Genomic DNA, 21792 nt, shown 5'->3' on the forward strand with positions numbered 1-21792 from the left:
AACTATCTCCAAAATAATCCTCAACAATCTCTCATCAACAAAAACAGTTTAAAGCATACTTCTTTTCCTCAAGAATTTGCAGAAACGTCCATTTTTGTCATAAAAACTAGCAAGGAATGTACAAATAAAAAACGACCACTTTATGTCATGCAGAATGAAAAAAGAACTTAAAGAGATAGATGATCTATTTTAAAACTACTGAAAAAATTGGAAGTATCTCAGGATTCACTTTATAAAGTATAGACCTAGTGTGGCAGACTTGCAAAAATGACCCCAAGTTCCTCCCATCTCAGTATTCATGCCCCTTTGCAATGTGACTCTGCAACACCTCCCATCATGAAGGAGAGTCTATTTCTTCTGCCCTTGAATCTGGGTGTGGCCACGTGAACTACTTTGGCCAGTGGGATCTGACAGAAGCAAAGCTTGAAAAGAAGCTTGTGCATTGGGGTTCATCTTCTCTCTCATCTCTTTATAACCCTGAACCATCCTGTGAAGAAGCCTTAGCTAGCCTCCTGGAGAATAAGAGACCACTGGAACAGAGACAAGCTGTTCCAGCTGGCACTCCATAAACCAATCAGCCTGCCAACGACCACGTAGGTGAGCGAGGAGGCCACTGGAGACTATCCAGCCCAGCCAAGTTGGTCCAGTCCAGAAACCCATAGAATTATGTTTGTTGTTTTAAGCTACCAAGCTTAGGTGTTGTTTGTTATATAGTAAAATCTGACAACACCCAGCTCATGAAAAATAAGGGAATAAAACCTTTTGTGCTAACTAATTCAGAAGTTCATTTTTTAATGAAAGTAAAGGGTGACATGTTTAGGTAAGTATGTAAAGGGTTTATCAGATTAAATCTGATCTGTAATCTGGTTTTTATTGTTACTCACAGTAAAATGGATATAAAATACTTCTCCAAAGTCTTCACCTTCATCATCCAGAAGTGTTTGCAAACTCCTAAAGAACAAATAATTTTGTTTTTCAGAAGTCAGTAATCATGATCATTAGATATATCATCTGAAATAAATGTCAAGCGCATGACTGTTGTGAAGGCGGGAGGTCAGGTCCTTAAGAACGCCCATTTCTCTGCACATTGACAGTCTAAATAGGGCCAGACCTCAACTATTTGTGTGAGGTTTAGAAGATTATTTGCAATTCTGCAGGTTCTCCACCTGGTTCCCACTCTCTTCCCGTCATCCTAAAGTCCTTTACTCAGTGACTGTAGGCTTCTATTTAGAAAAGGATTGATAACATATTTACTGGTACTGAAACATTCAAATTGGTGTTACCTTTATTTAAGCTTTTGAACTTTACCTACAGAGTAATAGATCTCTTTTAAACATGGGGTATCATGCAGGAAACATGAGGAGTGGGTAGGTCCAAGGACCTTCTCTGTATCTCCCGTTCCAGTATCAAGCTTAAGACAGACTGTAATCTGACTACCTTAATTGTTTCAAGGCATCTGTGAGAACAGAGCTTATAGCACAACGGATAGCAGCCAGTCTTCTCGTGTCTCCATCCTCCGTTGTCCTATGGTGCTTTACGCATACTTTTTAAGTACAGTCATGTGCTGCATAACAACATTTCAGTCAACGATGGACCACATGTATGATGGTGGTCCCATAAGATTAGTACCATACAGCCTAGGTATGTAGTGGGCTATACCATCTGGGTTTGTGTAAGTACACTCTATGATGTTCTCACAATGATGAAATCACCTAATGACACATTTCTCAGAATGTACCCCTGTCATTAAGCAACATATGACTGTAGCACATCTCATATTGTATTATTTGCTCATTCACTCAACAAACATTTATTAAGCACCCCAGTGGCAGACATAAGGATGTAAAGTTGAGACTAAGACATTACCATCAATGAGAATAGTAGGTAAGATATGCTAATGACAGTCTCAGCCACAGTCCTGTGAGATATGTGCAGCTAGAAACTATGTAAATGGTACAGGTATGACTTGGAAGAGCCTGGTTAACTCATTCCAAAGGGATATGTGTCACTGGGAAAGAAGGTGGAATCCACGGTGACTTTTTCCCCACTGGATTTTTTCTTCTTTTCTGGGAAGGATTTGCCCTGAGCTAACATCTGTTGCCAATCTTCCTCTTTTTTCTTTTTTTTACCCCCTCAATGCCCCAGTACATAGTTGTGTCTAAGTCCTTCTAGTTCTTCTATGTGAGCCGCTGCCACAGCATGGCTACTGACAGACAGCTGGTGTGGTTCTGTGACGGGGAACCGAACCTGGGTCACCAGAATGGTGAGAGCGCCGAACTTTAACCACCAGGCCATCAGGGCTGGCTCCCCACTGGACTTTTTATTATGGAATTGTGATAAAACAGACCATGTTTTATTCATTGCATTTTTTCCAAGGGTGTGGGAGAGCAAAGGGAACTCAGCTGACAAAATTGGATTCATCCTAATCCTTGGTTCGTGATCCTCTCTCATTATATATCCATGGATGGCTTATTTGCTTATTTATGGGTGTGTTTATGAAGAACACCTGGGAACTTGCCTCCAAAGCAAGAGCTTAAACACTGATAATACCCTATACCTACCTACAGGGGATACCTCCCCACTCCCACTTTTCTACCACCCCCTAAACGTGTTACAATTATCTACCAGTTTGAAGAGTGTCTTTTTTCTTTCATTAAGTTATCTCTTGATGAACAGAGAACTTTACTCTTACTGCAGTTAAATTTATCAATGTTTCCTTTAATGTTGGTACTTTTTATGCCTTTCTTAAGGAATTCCAAAGGTGAGAGAGATATCTGTCCCTATTTTCATCATTTTTGCATTTAATATTTAAGTCCTTCATCCACATGGAGTTGATTTTTGTATATGGCATAAGGTATCTGCTCTCATTTTTTCAGTACTCCTATTAACTGAATAGCACTCCTATTCCCATTGATCTAACATACTGCCTCTAACAAAGCTCCATAGGTGTATGGGTCAGTTTCTGAGCTCTCTTCTGTTCCACTGGAAAACCTACGCCGATACCATACTGTCCTAATTAATACGGCTTTCCAATAATTCTTCATATATGGTAGGCCAAGTTCCTCATCCGTTTTCACCTTATGAATTATTTCTGGCTATTCCTGGCCCTTTGTTCATCCAAATAAATTTCAGAGTCAGCTTGTCAAGTTTTATAAAAAGCCTTCTGGGATTAAAATTGGAATTTTGTTGAACACACAGATCAGTGCTTCTCCAAGTGTGACCCAGATGAGCAACTTCTGGGAATCCCTGAGGCCTTTACAGGGGTCCATGAGGCCAAAACTATCTTCATAATAACACTAAGATGTGACCTGCCTCTTTCACATTCTGCCATGGGTATAGAAAAGAGTTTTCCAGAGGCTATAATGATAGCTAATACAGTGAGTATGTGTGTATTCCTTTACTTAAAACATTTATGACTTTTAATTTCTAATACTGTAAATATTGACAAATGTAACCAACATAAGTAGAAGCTCTTTGGGGTCCTCAATAATTTTGAAGAGAGTCTGAAGATCTGGAAGTGTGAGAAATGCTGACACAGATGTAATGCCCTTCACCTTTGCTCAGTTTATGTGCATTAAGTTTATTGTCGTCTTAGGCAGAAACGTCAGGTCATTTTCAATGTTTTCAGTAAAAAGTAACAACAAATTTCCAACCTCCTTTCCAAATCTTGTGCTTTTGATATTTTTTCCTTATCTTACTAGTATAATTAGTATAATGATTAATAGTTGGAATGGGAACCAGTCTGTCTGTGTTCAAATCATGGTTCTGTCCCTCCAGGGCCCGGGGCGAGTTACCTAAGCTGTGCTTCAGTTTCCTCAGCTGTAACATGAGGATAATAATAACAGGATCAGACTACTGTTCTCATTTTTTTAAAGAATAAAGATTTTGAAGTATTGCACTGCTATGAAATAGTATTCCATTGAATAAATATACCAAAAATATACAATTTCCTTACTGAAGAACATTTAGGTAGTCTATATATTATGAATTGTATGACACAATAGACATTAGTATACATAAATCTTTGCATGGTTGTGTATTTCTGAATGTGAAGTGTCTAGACATTTCACAGGTAGAATTGTGGGGTCAAAAGGGTAAACAAATTTTGATTCTGGTAAGTCCTGCCACATTGTTCTCTGAGAAGGAGTTACCAGGAGTTACCAACTTCCACTTCCACTAACCATACCTGAAATCAGAGTGAACCTTTTCCTAAATCCTCGCTAACACCATATAGCATCAGTATTTCTAACCACTGTCAATTTGAAGTACATATTAGCCTCTCATTTAATATGCATTCCATGATCACTAGTGAGATTGATCATCTTAATATTTATGACCCATGTCTATTGCTTCTTTTGTGGGTTGCCTGCTTGTATACTTTGTCAATTTTTCTTGCGGATATGTAGGAACACTTTATACAGCAGGGATCTTAACCCTTTCTATTATTACACCAATATTTTTTTGAGAGGTGCCAGCTTGTCTTTTAATTTAGAATGTTTTAAAGTTTTCACTTTAAAGATGATAATATGAAGCAACATTTAAAATAAACATCACTTGCAGATTTTGCACCAAGATGTAACCTGTGCTCTGTCCATGACTGTTTCTACATGAAGTTCAAAGATCAATGCAAGCATTGAGGATTAATTATAGGAACAATCAACTTTTCTTAATTTTAGAAAGTTAAATTAATATCCAACAATTCTTGCCAAAGTTAAAAATGGGTTAAAGTTCCTAGAATGCTACTGTTGAGCATGAAAATATTACTGCGGTGTGTGTATGTTTAAACATTTATCTAAATCAACATTAGATGGGGTTCTGAAAAGGAACTACATTTACTAACCTTCCGAAAACAGGACTGAGTTCTTTTAAGTCTTCCAATGATGGCGTCTGGTCCAAAAGTTTCTTAAACAGAGCCAGTGGGAAAGGGATGTTGGCAACATTGCAATTGAACAGGCAAAGTCCACAGAGAACCCCAAAGAAGAAATAGCTCTTCTTCTCAAATTTAGGCTGAAAAGAGAGAAAAAAAATCCTAACGTATTATGAATTTTTACTAGTACCTTGGAATATTTATGTTAGGTAAACCTTTTTTTTCCCTTTCACAAAATCAAATCACAAATTAAAACCAAAAAGCCTGAGATAGGAATATTTAGGGTTTATATTCAATCATTAAGTCGATCTAAATCCTTGCCACAGTTTTGATTACTAAAAACATTAACAGGATTGGGGGGCAAGGGGATAGGAGAGATGCTGCTTAGGGGGAAAAACTGCAATGAGTAGTAAATAAGTCCTAGAGATCTAATGCACAGTGTAATGAATATAGACACCAGTATTGTATTGTAATCATCGAATTTGCTAAGAGACTAGGTCTTAATTATTCCAACCACTAAAAAGAAATAATAATTACGAGACGCAACAGAGGTGCTAGCTAACACGACAGTGGCAATCATATTATAATATATAAATGTATCAAATCAACATGTTGTACACCTTAAACTTACACAATGTTATATGTAAAATATATTTAAATAAAAAATAAATAAAAGCATTAACAGAAAAAGAAACACATTAGGCTCAGTAATCCTCACAAACTAAACTTTTCACAATTTCTCTTCATAGCCTTTGTCTTCAAATTCATCAGGAAAAACAGAACTGAAACACAGAATGGGCACCTGAGAAAGGAAAGGTTCATTTTTATCTAGACCTTCTATAAATGGTCAAAAACATATATTGCTTAAGTTCTCCTGTGTCGGCATGGGAACTGAGGGAAAGCAGACCCCATTTTAGAGAAAATAATCACCTTTTTAGAATTAAAATTTATCTCCACAATTATATCAATAATTCCTCTCCTAATATAAAACAGTCTAGACAACCTAATTTTCGATGGAACGTGATACCTTTTCTGTCAGGAAATACCATAAGCAAACACGACTTACCCTGACAGGAAACCACATGTAGGAGGCCTCCTCGGGATATGTGAACAGCCCATATTCTGGCTGGGTCAGCTCTTCAAATAGACAGTGGAAAAACTCGGCCCTCACTCCTCCATAGTCAAGTGGAATTTCTCCACTAAATGAAACCTGAGGAAACAGAGCAAATAATGCATCACTTCTGGAGTTCTGTATTGCTATGTATTAAATCTCAGTTAATGACAGTAAGAGCTCACATTATTTGTGGACCCAAGTAGGCACTGTGGTAGGCATCTTACTCATACTATCATATTTAAGATTCCCGTTAATTCTATGAGGGTGAAGAGGCTTCAAGAATTTAAATAACTTTCCCAAAGTTATACAACTGCTAAGCGGAGCAGCCTACCTTTAATCCTATGTCTGTCAAACCTCAGAGCCTGAAGTCTTTACCACTAAATTGCCCTCAAATGGCATCATTATTATAGTCATAAGGTACATTAAATATAATGAAAAGAAACACTAAAAAATCATAAATATTAGGATTTTCAAAAAACTGAAAAAACAGCATGTGTAAAACATTTATCGGCTTGGTTTTTTACTCCTTCAGGAGGCGGTATCCCACCTGTTGACATCAATCCTTCCCCAAGACGATTCTATCCTAACCCATCTGCCCCTTCAATCACTCACTCTGTTCCTGCCTTTTCTGCTTGGAAGGCTTCCCTTCAGTTTACAAATGCGTTATGGTCTCCCTTATTCTTAAAAGAAAAAAAATCTCAACACCATTGTCTCAGATATAGGCACTACTGGCTCCTTCTACTCCAGGTTGCCAAATTCTGGAGAATGTACACCAACTTCCAAACCCATTTCTCCACTTAAATGGTTCTCTCCAAGAGGACCAAAAGCCTGCAGAATCCCCAATTCCAAAGATTTTCCTCGTGTCTCATCTCCCCGATTTCACTAACTCATTCTACACTCGGACCACCTTCTCTTTCTTCACACTCTTTTCTCCTTGATTTCTCTTATCAAGCACTATTTAGATTTTTAGTTCTCTCCCCCTGCCCCCCCACCCCTTAATACCAGAGATTCCACAGTTCTATGCCGGCACTTCTGTCCTTTCTCTCTGCTCTTTCCCCAGATGCTCATTTTCTTTTTCAACTTCATTTATCGCTTGCAGGCATTTAACCTTCATATCCATTTTATCTTCTCTCCTGATTGACACCCACTCATTTTCAAAGGCCTGCTCCACATTTCCATCTCCATGGATCACTAACACCTCCAAAAAGCTCCTTTTACTGACTTCTTTATTTAGATGAACACCTCTTCCATTCAATTCACGTTCAGTGAATTAGCTAAAACCTCTTAATAAGACCAGTGTCAAACCTTTACTTTGCGCTGTCCTGTGGGCAGCTCCTTGAGCTCACAAAGCCTTTTTCCCACAAGACTGTCAGAAAGATTAAATGGGATAACACATGTAAAATGCCTCACACAGTCTAGAATATGGTAACTGCTCATCAAATGTTACCTACATTTTAAAAATAGATGAACGAAATATAAAAGTGGAACTAAAATAACTGAGTGGACCGGCTGGCTGACACAGGTTAGAATCACATGAGTTCATTAGATTTTAGCTTTGTGCAAAAATATGTAGGATCCACTGTTACATTCTTCCACGTGTTCCTTCTCTCAGCAGCAAAAACACTAAGTTTATCCTTTATTATACTTTACCAGTAACTCCCTCCTCAGATCTTCATTCTCAAATCGGTTTAGGTGATTCAAGACGTCCTCAATCAGGTGACTCCTTCTGACGGTTAGACTAAAGGAGGACGACAGAGCTAATTCAGGCTCTCCTGGGTCCACATTTCCATCCAGTGTCATAAAGCGTCTTTGTTCTTTCTCCTAGGAAAACAGACACGTTTCACTTCATTTCACCATTTGCTCTAAGGAGAAATTTATAAAGTGGAATAAACTGGTTCAGTTTAAGTGCATGTCACAAACATTTATGAGAAGAGCCTTATTTATACCGCTAAGCTATACCTTCAGGACTCGCCCCCAGGGAGCAGAAGAAACAGGAGACCTAAGGAGTGGGAAGCATTGCAGAGCCACCTTGGGAGAGGAGGAAAAACTGCAGGCTCCATTGGACTACTTTATCCTGTAAACACAATTACTAACACTTCAGGAGCCAAAGCTAAGGACCACAACAGGCAAAGAGACCCATCAGTAAAGAGCAAAGCAGTGCGCTGAAACACAATCTTCTCATTTGGAAAGAAGTTCAGAAGTTTAGAAAGGAAGTTGCTGCAGGAAAAGTTCCAGCAGGAGAGACCTCTCTACAGACATCCTATTCTAGGAGGAGAACCCAGACAGCAGAGTTTAGGCGACAGATAATCTAACAAGTTAATCTGAGAGAGAGACAGACAGACACACAGACTGTCCCTCTGAAACCAAACGGCAATGTGGTATCATTAAAGTCTGTGGCTCTTAGCAAAACAAGGAGTAGCCAAATACCAGTTCTATAAAATTATTACTGGAAGCCTGCTTAAAATCAGGAGAGAACAGTCACGAGAGTTGAAGCAAAATAAAGTTCTTATGTCTTTCCTCCTTTTATTTTCCTTTGTCAAATATTTCACTAACGGTCATACTTGGAAGTCATAAGTCAATTTTCTATTTTATTACAGTAACTGCATTATGTGAAAGTATCTGCTTTTATGACATATATTGCAATATTATTCATACATATACAGATGCATATTAAGAGTAAAAATGATAATAACAGCTAATGCTTTGGGGCACTTACTTCATGCAAGGCACTGTTCTAAATGCTTTACCTATGTTAACAAATTTAATCTTTATAAAAAAGGCAATAAGGTACGTTTCCCAAGGCCTTTTCAATTGTCCAATTTTAAGTTCAAAACCACTTTGCTGGATATGCTGACAAACAGAACCAACTCAGCCAGTGACAGTACACTGAAAGGGGGATACTTGCTACACACGTTTATTATGGCACCATCACAGGGCACCAGTCGTTTATCTGGGTCCAGATTTCAAGACTGCCGTCCCCTCTATTCTCACTGCTCATTTTTCCATTAGATGGGCCCTCCTTCTATCCTGGAGCCTACCCCAGTCAGGCCCACGTCTGCTGTGCCTCCTGAGTGCCATTCAGAAGACCACAGGCACCACCTCCAGGGAAAAGCCCCACTGCCAGGCCAGCTGCCCAGGCTCCAGGTTTGCTACTGAGGCCCTCAGATGCCTCAAGGCCAACCCACCCCAAATTTGAGAGTCTTTCTTGCCTTCGTCTTTAGCTTACAAGCTCCTTGAATGCTATGACCATTCGTTTCACCATTGGGTGGCTCCCTTGTCACTCCTCAAATATTGTACGCTTCAGAAGGCGTTTATTTATCATTTGATTTGGTAATGAAGACAAAGCAATAGGCATACGTACCCATATTTTTAAAAGCGAGTCTGCATACAGTAGTTTAATTTTCGACAGAATATTAAAGATAAATGGAAAATGACTGAATACGACAGGAGAGTCTCTTGAAGTGTCCTAAAAACAGAAATGACAACGATTCTGACAAAGGAAAGGAGAGAGAAATCTTACACCTTTCCCCACAGCCTTTAATCCCTGATAGTTTAAGGTCTCAGTACTTAGAGCCAAAGCAATCCAAACTGCTGGTCAGTTGTACTTAGGCATATAAAATTCTAAGACGCTGTTTTACATGTTGTTAATGAAAGGTATATAAACCTAGCATTTTCAGTGCTCATTTAATTTAGTGGTTAATTATAAACTCCAAGCACTTTCCCAAAGAGTCTGTTCCTACTGCAGCCTGCACTTCTGAAATGTGCATTAGTTCAGATGCATTTGATAAACAGGGGAAGGAGACAATGTGGACAGCTGCTTAGCTCATACATGATTTTTGCCAGACAAGGATGGATGTGCTGGGAGTAGAATTATAACCTTCAGGGAAAAGGAAAAATCCCTCAGGTAGGTGCTGCTGAACTGGCGGCAAGAGCCCTTTAGATTTATTTTAAGAAAATAAAAGAGGAGTACTTACACCCAGGGTATCCTCCCCAAAGGGCTGCCCCAGAGGGCTGGCTCTGGGTGAGTCACGCTGCCCTCTATGCCACCTGAGGGGCAGAGCTCCACTCCCAGCTGTGTTGTCTCGGGACCACCAGTGCTCTAATCAGAGTGTGCAAAGATTTCTACCTTTGGTTTCTGGGCAATTTTCATGTTCTCGTGGCGCTCTCCACGAGCTGCCGGCCTGGCTGATCCCAGCTAGTGCCCCAGGGAGCAACCACTTTTCGGCTGGTGCTCTGGCTACAAAGCTGCATAGGTTTTGAGGGGGTCTGTCTTGTTTTTCCCACAAGCCTTGCTATTTCTACTGGACCATTCTGCAAAGTGCAAGGAGTTGTGGAAACTCATGAAAGTGTTACAGCACAGCTGCATGCATTAACTCACTGATGATCAATACCCCCTGTAAACACGCCACACTTACTGAGTTCATTTTCCAAGCAGACCTTTTATACACGTCTCCATAGAAATCAAGCCAGTGCGTGAGTTCGCTTACTTCGAAAATATTTTCAGGCACTTGACAATTACTCTGGTTTACCTTAAATAAAATATGACCGTGAGGAAGTTTTATATATACAGTTTTGCTTAATGGCTATTAATTAGATTATCAGAATAAATAGCAAATGAAACAGTCTTTTAACAACCAGAATAAAGTTCTATTCAATTCCTCCACTGCCAATGCCCCAGATTTTCAGGAACATAAAGAATACCTAAGATTTAATAGAAATTGACGATAAACTTCCAGTTATTTCTAATTCATAGAAAAGTTTTAAAGAACTTTAATTCAAAGAAAAACACAGTGCAACATGACTCCAAAGTACTCTAAGGCCCAATGCTTCATGTCGTTCTTCAGAGCTTAACGAGAGACCATTTACAGAATGTTCCCTCTGGCAAGGCGTATATTGGACATTCTCCTCTTAAACCATGGGGGAATTTTCCAGCGTTCCATCCCAGGATGCCCAGGGTTATTATGACATGCACGCGAACCCGCTGGCACAGCGCTAACCATCAGTCATGGAAGACACTGATAATGACACGAGATGCTCTGGTCATGAATGGCCATCAGTATTTGACCCGGATGGGCACAGTCCTGGTATAAATGACTAACTCTCAGGTGGTCTTCTAAAGGCCCTTCTTGGTTGTGTAAGTTAAGACATTTATCTGGAATATTCTTAGTGACTCTGGCCCAGAACACCAAATGATCCAGGCCTCCCAGTCCCACCGCCCGAAGCATGCTGAAGCTGCTTCACCCCTGTGACTACGGCCCTCTGGACCCTGCTGATCTCAGCCTTGCACTGTCAACAACCTCAGTGTCCCCAGAGTCACGGAGAAAGTGGGTGCTGCATCCTCGTGGCTTCCTGTGGTCCCCTTTCAGAGGTGGTGGGGGCAATTCTGATGTCACCTGTCAGAGTCAGAGGACAAGGCAGGATCCCTTGAGGACTTCTTTCGTTGCTGCTTCAGTATTTCTCAGGATTCTCTTCCTAAGTGGCACAAGCTCACTAGAATACACTTTCCCCGAGTTCTTCAGTAAATTTCTCAAAACCCAAATTATTACTTTTTACAAATCTTTCTATTTTGTACAAAACCTTTAAAAATAGCCAAGGGTAGGCACTGGTCTTTAGCAGTATGGCAGACTTTTTTTTAGCAGTATGATAGATTAGGCAACTTGATCCATTGAAAACAACCAGAAATACAAGATAAACCATAAGCAAACATTTTTTAACGCAATACTGATTTTGTAAGTAGATATGGAATAATTAGGTCAAAAACTAAGTGAAGGTGGCATTTGCTTTGAGAGTATTTGCCAAACCTGGTGTACATGAACTTCAGTTTTTAATGGTTGGGCCTTTAGAGAAAGGAGACAAAGCTCCAACTCCCTTCAAATTAGGGAGCCAACAGTAGAACCTCACCTCGTCAATGTGGGACCCAGAAGGGCTAAACCATCAGAGTGAGGGGGAACCAGAAAGAAACAAGCTCTTCCCTCCACTCCTACATCAACCCACCCCACCTTGACTCCAAGACAAGGCAAATTACAGCTGGTTATGGCGCTGAGTTGGGGAATAAATGTCGCCTATAGGATTTGTGATTACAAAAGCGCTCTCCTGAAAATTTGTACACCAAATTCATACCACCCAGAGATCTAAAAAGCTTCAAGCCAAGAATTTAATTCAAAGTAGTACCAGGCGCTGGCCCCATGGCCGAGTGGTTAAGTTCAAGCGCCACACTTTGGCAGCCTGGGGTGCACTGGTTTGGATCCTGGGCGCAGACTACACACTGCTCATCAGGCCACGCTGTGGCAGCGTCCTACAGAGAATGATTTACAACTAGGATATACAGCTATGTACTCGAGCTTTGGGGAGAAAAGAAAAACCAACAGCCGGATGAAGATTGGCAACAGATGTTAGTTCAGGGCCAATCTTCCTCACCAAAAAAGTATACCTTAAAAAAAAAATGCAGTACCAATCTGGTGGTGTCTCCAGGGGCCTGGGAGAAGCAAATTCTCCCTGGAGAAACCCACCCCCCAAAGAAATCCAAAAGATAAAGTTCCAAGGAAAATGGTCAGCTCACACAGATACTCACACACAGTCACAAATCACATAGTAATGAAGGCACTATGAGGAAGATTCAGCAGGAACAAGAGATGGCAAAACCTGACCTGCAGAGACTTCAGATACCAGAGTTATAAGGTCACTAGATTTATAACGTAAAAGGAAAGCTTGAAAATAAGAGAAGGATGAAGAAATCATAAATAATAACGAAGAAAATAATTTAAAGAACCAATAAGAACTTTTGGAAGTGGAAAACATAATACTTGAAACAAAAACTCAAAGGGCAGTTTTTTATTTTTCCTTTCTTCTTTTTTTAATTTTTATTTTCTTTTATTGCTGTAACATTGGTTTATAACATTATATAAATTTTGGGTATACATCATTATATTTTGATTTCTGTGTAGATTACATCATGTTCACCACCCAAAGACTAATTTCAATCCATCACCACACACATGTACCTAATCACCCCTTTCCCCCTCCTCCCTTCCCCTCTGGTAACCATCACTCCGATCTTGGTTTCTGTGTGTTTGTTGTTTTTATCTTCTACTCATGAGTGAGATCATATGGTATTTGACTTTCTCCCTCTGACTTATTTCGCCTAGCATAATACCCTCCAGGTCCATCCATGCTGTCACAAATGGCCACATTTCATCATTTCTTATGGCTGAGAAGTACTCCATTGTGTATATATACCACATCTTCTTTATCCATTTGTCCCTTGATTGGCGCCTAGGTTGCTTCCAAGTCTTGGCTATTGTGAATAATGCTGCAATGAACACAGGGGTCCACAAATCTCTATGCATTCATGTTTTCATGTTCTTTGGATAAATATCCAGCAGTGGAATAGCTGGATCGAATGGTAGTTCCATCCTTAATTTTTTAAGGAATCTCCATACTGTTTTCCATAGTGGCTGTATCAGTTTGAACTCCCACCAGCAGTGTATGAGGGTTCCCTTCTGTCCACATCCTCTCCAACAGTTGTTATTTTCTGTCTTGTTAATTACAGTCATTCTGATGGGTGTGAGGTGATATCTCATTGTAGTTTTGATTTGCCTTCCCTGATAATTAGTGATGTTGAACATCTTTTCATGTGCCTGTTGGACATCTGTATATCTTCTTTGGAGAAATGTCTGTTCAGATCGTTTGCCCATTTTTTAATTGGGTTGTTAGTTTTTTGTTGTTGTTGAGATGTATGAGTTCTTTATATATTTTGGATATCAACCCTTTATCAGATATATGGTTTGCAAATATCTTCTCCCAAGCGTTAGGCTGTCTTTTTGTCTTGTTGATGGTTTCCTTTGTTCTGCAGAAGCTTTTTAGTTTGATGTAGTCCCATTTGTTTATTTTTTATATTGTTTCCCTTGCCCAGTCAGACTCGGTACTTGAAAATATGCTGCCAAGACTGATGTCGAAGAGCGTACTACCTATGTTTTCTTCTAGAAGTTTCATGATGATTCAGGTCTTAAATTCAAGTCTTTAATCCATTTTGAGTTAATCTTTGTGTATGGCATGAGACAGTGGTCTACTTTCTTTCTTTTGCATGTGGCTGTCCAGTTTTCCCAGCACCATTTATTGAAGAGACTTTCCGTTCTCCATTGTATGTTCTTGGCTCCCTTGTTGAATATTACCTGTCTGTAGATGTGTGGGTTTATTTCTGGGCTCTCAATTTTATTCCATTGATCTGTGTGTCTGTTTTTGTGCCAGTATCATGCTGTTTTGGTTACTATAGCTTTGTAGTATATTTTGAAATCAGGGAGTGTGATACCTCCAGCTTTGTTCTTTTTTCTCAGGATTCCTTTGGCTATTTTGGCTTTGTTGTTGTTCCATATAAATTTTAGGATTCAATTTCTCTATTTCCTCTCGATTCAGTTTTGGAAGGTTGTATAACTCTAAGAATGTATCGATTTCTTCCACATTATTCAATTTGTTCACATATAGTTTTCATAGTATTATCTTTTTTTTTTTTTTAAAGATTTTATTTTTCCTTTTTCTCCCCAAAGCCCCCTGGTACATAGTTGTGTATTTTTTTTCTTTTTTTAGTTGTGGGTCCTTCTAGTTGTGGTATGTGGGACACCGCCTCAGCATGGCTTGATGAGTGGTGCCATGTCTGTGCCCAGGATTTGAAGTGGCGAAACCCTGGGCCGCCGAAGCTGAGCACAGGAACTTAACGACTTGGCCACAGGGCTGGCCCCCATAGTATTATCTCATACTCTTGTATTTCTGAAGTGTCCCTTATAATTTCTCCTCTTTCATTTCTGGCTTTATTTATTTGAGCCTTCTCTATTTTTTCTTGATGAGTCTAGCTAAAGGTTTGTCATTTTTATCTTTTCAAAGAATTAGCTCTTAGTTTCTTTGATTTTCTGTATTTTTTTTCAGTCTCTATTTCATTTATTTCTGCTCTGATTTTTATTATTTCCTTCCTTCTGCTGATTTGGGGTTTTGTTTGTTCTTCTTTTTCCAGTTCCTTTAGATGCACTGTTAGATTGTTTATGAGTTTTCTTGTTTGTTGAGGTAGGCCTGTATTTTTATAAACTTCCCTCTTAGAACCACTTTTGTTGTGTCCCATAGATTTTGGCATGTTGTATTTTCATTTTCATTTGTCTCTAGGTATTTTTTTATTTCTCCTTTGATTTCTTCACCCAATCATTGTTCAGTAGCATTTTATTTAATCTCCACATATTTGTGGCTTTTCTGATTTTCCTCCTGCAGTTGATTTCTCGTTTCATACTGTTGTGGCCAGAAAAGATGCTTGGTAATATTTCAATTTTCCTAAATTTACTGAGTCTTGTTTTGTGGCCTAATACATGGTCTATCCTGGAGAATGTTCCATGTGCATTTGAAAAGAATGTGTATTCTGTGGTTTTTGGATGGAAACTGAGAGGGGAATTCATGAATAGGAAGATAAGGTTGCAGAAATCATCCAGGATGGGGTGCAAAGAGACAAAGTGATGGAAAATATGACAGAAAGGTTAAGAGACATGGAAGATAGAATGAGAGGGTCTAACAAATAAATATAACTGGAATTTCAGTAATAAAGGAGAGAGAGAATATTTGTTTAGATTTAAAATATATAATAATTTAGAAAAAGAACATCCTTTACCTACAAAGGTTATTTTCAAAAACCCTGTAGTAAACATCCTATTTAATAGTGATATCAAAATTTTCCTTTAAAATCTCAAACAAGGTAAGGTGCCCACTGTTACTCCCCCTTCTATTTCACACTGTACGGGAAGGCCTAGCCAGTGCCAGACGGCAAAGGAAGTAATAAAATGTACAAGGATGGGAAAGAAAAGAAGTTACTGTTTTCAAAGATATGATTGTCTGCACAGAAAACGCAAAAGAATCCTCAAATAAATTAGATTTAGACAAATTTAGCAAATTCACAGGCTATAGAAGAAAATCAACATTCAAAAATCAATGCATTCCTACAAATCAAAAACAGATAATATAATTTTTAAGATACCACTTACAAAAACCTGAAAAAAAGAAATAACTTGGATAGATTTGACTAAACATATCCAAGACTTTCCTAGTAAAATAAGAAAACTTTGTTGGAAGACTTTCAAGATGATCTACTAAGTGGAAGAAATAAACAGCACAAAGATTCACAATAGTAAAGATGTCAACTCTCCCCAAAGAGAAATACAGATTCAATGCAACTCCAATCAAATTCCCAACAAGGTTTCGTGTGTGTGTGTGTGTGAAATGTGACAAACCAATTCTAACATTTATATAGAAGAGCTAAGCGCCAAAAATAGCCAAGACACACTTCCAGGACAAGGTAGGGGTACTTCTCTTACAAGATATCAACAATTAATGCAAAGCTACATAAGTAAACGACAACTCCTCAGAAGAGAGTCCACAAATGAATGCCACACAGCAACTTGTTTTATGACAGAGTTTGCTTTGCCTGTCAGTGCACAAAGGACAGGCTTTAAATAAGGACAGAAAGGACAGCACCACTTTACATAAGCGATGCAAGGTAATTGTTTTCATGCGGAAAATAATGAAAACAAACTTAAATTTCCAGTTGGCTTAAACACAAACTGAGAAAGGCAGAGCTCAAATCAAGACTCCCTTTATACCTGGACAAGGGTGGCCTCTGGCCCAGGTCTATGATTTCAAGGCCTTTGCTCCAGACAAAGGGTAGGTGAGGGGTCTGCAGGGCCAAGGGGACCTGCCTGCCTGCAGCCTACACATTCCCTTCTAGATTGAGCTCCAGACACCCCAGACCTGGAAGTCTCTGCTCAAATGGCTCCAAGCCAGCTTCCAGGACCTGCCCATGCCTCTGCTCCTGCTGGATCTCTGGAGAACGGACCAGGTTGCAGGTGAGCCCACCCCAGGCTTCAGGGCTCCAGGGTTGGCTAAGGGGTACCTGTTGTGGGGATGAAACACAGACACATGGGCTGAGGGGTCCACACTTGGGCATGTGTCCTGGTGTGGGATAAAATTGAGGTAAGAAAGGAGGCAGAGGACTCGGGGAGGCCTCTGTCTGAGTAGTAGAACTTCTTCAGTGCAGAACTCTGTAAGGAGTCCAAGACTTCTAAACGCAAACCCGGCCTCCCCTGTCATTAGGAAGGTCTACTTGTCAAGCTGGGAGGATGGAGCATGTTTTATTTTAGAGTATATTTATTCACAGTTTGTTAGCTAGATTTCTAACCTTTTACATATTAGACATATGGTACATGGGCGTCTCTACTCTTCCTCTGGTCCTGGCTATCATCTCTGTTAGCAGACTATCTGGGGCAGCGTTCAGGGCCAAACCAGGCCCTCTGCTTATTTTTGTAAAGTCATACCGCAACACAGCCACGCCCACACATTTTCCTATTGCCCATGGCTGCCTTCATGCTACCACTGCAGAGCAACAGAGTTACAGCTGCGACAGAAACCACATGCCTCGCAGAGCCTAGAATATTTACCCTCTGGTCCTTTCCAAAAAGAAGCTCTACTGATCCCCGATGTAGGTTAATAATTTAAAACCTTGAAGGGAAAAAAGCTTAAAGCAAGATACAAGGAGTAAAAATTATAAAGAAATGGTCTGACAAATTTATCTCCGTTAAAATTAAGAATGTGAGTTCATCAAAAAACACCATAAAATGAAAAGACAAGCTATAAACTAGGATATGATATTTGCAACACAATTAATTGACAGAGGACTAGTATCCAAAATAAAATGAATTCCTATAATCAATTAGAAAAAGTCAAACAACACACTTAAATTGACCACAAGTCAAGGACAGGCATTATACAGACGAGGAAACAGGTATTGCAATTACAAACATGAAATTATGCTCTAATGCGTTAGAACCAGGGAAATATAATTAAAATCATAATTTGGTACTGTTTAATACTGCAAATATTGAAAATATTTTCCAAATGTTAAAGTCAGACATGGAGCAACAGGAATTCTCCTCATCTCCTGGAGAGGATTCAAACTGGTCCAACCACTTTGGAAGACAGTTTGTCACCCCCAATAAAGAACAACACACACACATCCTACCACCTCTCAAGTCCAGAATTAGGTATGGAAACTAAAGACCAACTCCTGACACGTGAACACCAGGAGATACGTACAAAAATGCTTATAGCAGCATGTTTCCTCATAGAGGAAACATAGAGGACCCCCTCCCCAAAATAAAAATAAGAACTGCAAACAGCACATATACACATCAATACTGGAATGGATAATTATGGTAGATTCATGCTATAGACTATGATGCAGGAGTGAAAATGAATGAAATACAGCCTAAGTGCTAATCTGGATGAATCTATAGAACAAAATGCTGTGTAGGAAGCATTCACATAAATTTTGAAAACAGCAAAATTAAACACAGTGTCTAGAGATATTTATATATATATATATATATGGTCATAAAATAATAAAGAAGTGTAAGGGAATGACGAATCTAAAATCCAGGATCATGGCTACTTCCAGGAGGTGAGGGGTGCAAACTATGAGAGAGACACAGACATTTCTACAGTACTGGAAGCGTTTTCTTTTTTAACATGGGCAGGCATTACACTGATATTTGTTTTACCACTTTTCTTCAAACAGTACATAGATACTAATATGCTCCTTTATATGAATGAATTAATTCACAAAAAACACAATTAAAAATAGCAATAGAAACTTTGTGTTTCATGAGTTTGCTTAACATTCAGGACATTGAAACCAAGGGAATTTTCATGGCAAAATAAAGGCATATGGGTTTCTGAAAGAACCCTTACCCTGTGCAGCCTTTTCAGCACTTCCAGGAGAGCTCTAACGTGAGAGTTACTGTCCACACTTTCCGACCAATAATGCAGCTGGGCACCCATGGCTCTTTTAAACATCTGGACCAGTTTGCTGAAAGCAGATTCTTGCAGAGAAGCCCAATACTCCTCTGAGGGATACAAAGGTAAATAATTACTAGCACGCAATTTCTCTTGGATCCTTAACAGTAAAAAGTGGCCAATATTTTCCCAAACTGATAGAATATTTTCATATATATCATAGTTACAAAAACACATTTGCAATAAATGTTCACTAAATACAATGCAATTAAAAGTTTAGGATTTAATGTCCTAGAAAAAATTCCTTGACAGTAATAGAACCACAAACTTGATCTAATCAATTTGCGGGGGGAAAAAACCCCAGATAAAATTAGTCACTTTTTGCCAGATGAAATAGCATACTGTACTAAAAGTAGATTAAGATCTATTCGTGATTGTGCAACTTTCTTTTTGCGCTCCCAGCATGAGTTTTTAACTCTTGAAAACGTCTTTCAGGGGCCAGCCCTGTGGCTGAGTGGTTAAGTTCACGTGTTCCACTTTGGCAGCCCAGTGTTTTGCCGGTTCGGATCCTGGGAACGGACATGGCACCACTCATCAGGCCATGCTGAGGTGGCGTCCCACAAGCCATAATTAGAAGGACCCACAACTGAAATATACAACTATGTACTGGGGGTATTTGGGGAGAAGAAGCAGGAAAAAAAAAAGATTAGCAACAGTTGTTAGCTCAGGTGCCAATCTTTAAAAAAAAAATCTTTCAGCATTGTAAAAAACAAAACACTTTAAATTAGCTTTTCGTCACTTACAGTGTTATCTCAATTTAATAAAACATAAGAAAGAATGGACTTCCTTGGGCCGAATACTCTGTTTGTGTCCCAAAAAAACCCACCTCATTAAAATCTAACCAAGCCCCTAGATGTAACTTCCAAAGTATTGGAAATACAGGGAAAGGAGGAAACAACCAGACAAATCCAGATGTGGAACTTTCTACAGGATACCTGACCTAGCCTCAAAAAAAAAAAGGATATAAAATGCTTTTTGGGACAAATGTAGAAATCTGAATATTAAATAATATTATGGAATTACAGCTTATTTTACTAGGTGTGGTAATGATGTCGTGGTAATGATGTCATAGTAATGTAGGATTCCTTATTCTTAGGAGATGCATGCTGAAATAGTACGGGTAAAATGTCAGGATGTCTCCAACTTACTTTCAAATAGTTCAACAAGAATAAAATGTAATGTGTACACTGAGAGAGGAAGCACATATGGCAACATGTTCACTGTTGTTTCTAAGGTAAAGAGAATACGGGTAGTCACTGTCCGATTCTTTCAACTTCTGCGTATGAAGTTTTTCATAAGGAAAAGTTTGGGACAAAGGACCTTATGACCAAGCCACACATGTATTATTGTAAGAACTCTAAAAAGGTATTAGAAACATCCATTTTGGACGACCACAGTAATTATTACAGCATCTTTAGAACATGCTAAGAATATGAACTAAAAAACATGAATGTGTTTACAATTATCCACCTCAGTCTTGCAGTAACTTTACCAGGCATGTCTTTCCATTAAGAGGATGGTAAAATATTCTCAAATGTAAATCATCAATCTTACCTAGAACCCCTAGAGATTGGTTGCTCATTTTACAAATTGCCTCTGCAAACGGAACAACTAGGCTCTCCCAGTTGTTGTAATCGTGCATCACAGGACATTCTGGGAGAAGGAAAAAAACTTCTAAAGCTTCTCGGTGTGGAGAATGAAATGGAAGATTTTTGATCAGATTATCCCTGAGACATGTGGTTATCTGCGGTCAAAAAGGATCAGGGAAAAGACAATTACAACACAGCAGGAACTGGGTGCAATCTGTTGTAATAAGATAAAGTGTAGAACTTGGAGTTTCATCCCACCATGAAACTGGAATAATCATTTAGTCTTTCTAAAACCCACATTACATCCCATCTCACCTGGTCTCCCAAATACCAGATACGTGTAGATATGTGATGTGTTGTCCCCACTGAATTGTTGGGGTGCATGAAGGAGATCAACAAGAAATCACATGTGTAAGAGTTAGGCTGGGTGAAAGGTGGACTCAGCCCTCCAGTAATGAATACTACAGTCTACCCTCTGGTTCCACTATCACATCTCATTGCTTTTAAAGAGAGAGAATGTGTCAAAACCCAAAAAAGCAAAACAAAAATAAAAACCCAAACCAAACGAAAAGCAACAAGCCCAACAAAAACCAGCATGGTTCCCTGTTAACTTCTAAGACCACCTGTTCCATCACAAAAGCCACCACAAACTCTAGTTTCTAGCCCTTCCCATCTCCTTATAGTTTCCCCAATTCAGAATGCAAGTGTTCAGGAGAAATGAAAATGCAATTCCGAGATTTGTTGTGTGTGCTCAGTTAATAGCGATAATTTGCTTAAAAATCCACCAAGAAGATAAGCCAGTATTTACGGAGTACTTATTTGTCAGGTACTGTGCTAAGTGATTCACATATATTTATCCTTGTAGTTAATCCTTGTAGTTTTAATCCTTGTAGTTTTTCTGTACCATAGATGACATTAACCCCATTTTAGATGAGAAATCTGTACTTCAGAGAAATCAACTTGCTCAAGGTCCCACAGCTAAGTGGGAATCTCTCCTGGATCTTTCTGACTCCAAAGCCCAAACTCTTAATCACTAAATTATGGGATATTAGCTAAATGATATCTCTAAATGTACAAATTCTTATAATTATCTATTTTTATATCAAAACACTATCCTGTGCTCCTAGACGGGGTTCCGTCTTTGGAGCTACACAGAGCCGACAGCTCTACTTTGACACATCTCAATAGCACACAGACCTCCCACCTCTTTGCTCTTCATCAGCCACATCCCCAACCTCCCGTCTCACTCCCAATCCTTTAAAACTACTGCAAGACTCTCAAGCCACTTACATTGTTTCATACACTGTGCCTTGGGGCACACTGTCCTGACTGCCAGGACACACAGC

The 21792-nt window shown here is 39.2% G+C and overlaps 1 protein-coding gene across 2 annotated transcripts in view; it reads right to left on the minus strand.

The window, feature by feature from the left end:
* The window catches only part of HERC5 (HECT and RLD domain containing E3 ubiquitin protein ligase 5), a 48863-nt gene that overhangs the window by 7318 nt on the left and 19753 nt on the right, over nucleotides 1-21792 (minus strand). For both annotated transcript variants that reach the window (XM_070263424.1, XM_023637736.2), the window contains exons 12-19: nucleotides 20412-20601; nucleotides 18753-18907; nucleotides 10397-10510; nucleotides 9343-9447; nucleotides 7632-7802; nucleotides 5934-6077; nucleotides 4841-5007; nucleotides 885-951 (exon numbers count right to left, since the gene is read on the minus strand). In XM_070263424.1, coding sequence (XP_070119525.1) covers nucleotides 885-951; nucleotides 4841-5007; nucleotides 5934-6077; nucleotides 7632-7802; nucleotides 9343-9447; nucleotides 10397-10510; nucleotides 18753-18907; nucleotides 20412-20601 — 1113 coding nt within the window. The remainder of the gene's footprint in view (nucleotides 1-884; nucleotides 952-4840; nucleotides 5008-5933; nucleotides 6078-7631; nucleotides 7803-9342; nucleotides 9448-10396; nucleotides 10511-18752; nucleotides 18908-20411; nucleotides 20602-21792) is intronic.

The sequence above is a fragment of the Equus caballus genome, chromosome 3 (assembly GCF_041296265.1).
Source record: "Equus caballus isolate H_3958 breed thoroughbred chromosome 3, TB-T2T, whole genome shotgun sequence".
In the NCBI taxonomy this organism is placed as follows: domain Eukaryota; kingdom Metazoa; phylum Chordata; class Mammalia; order Perissodactyla; family Equidae; genus Equus; species Equus caballus.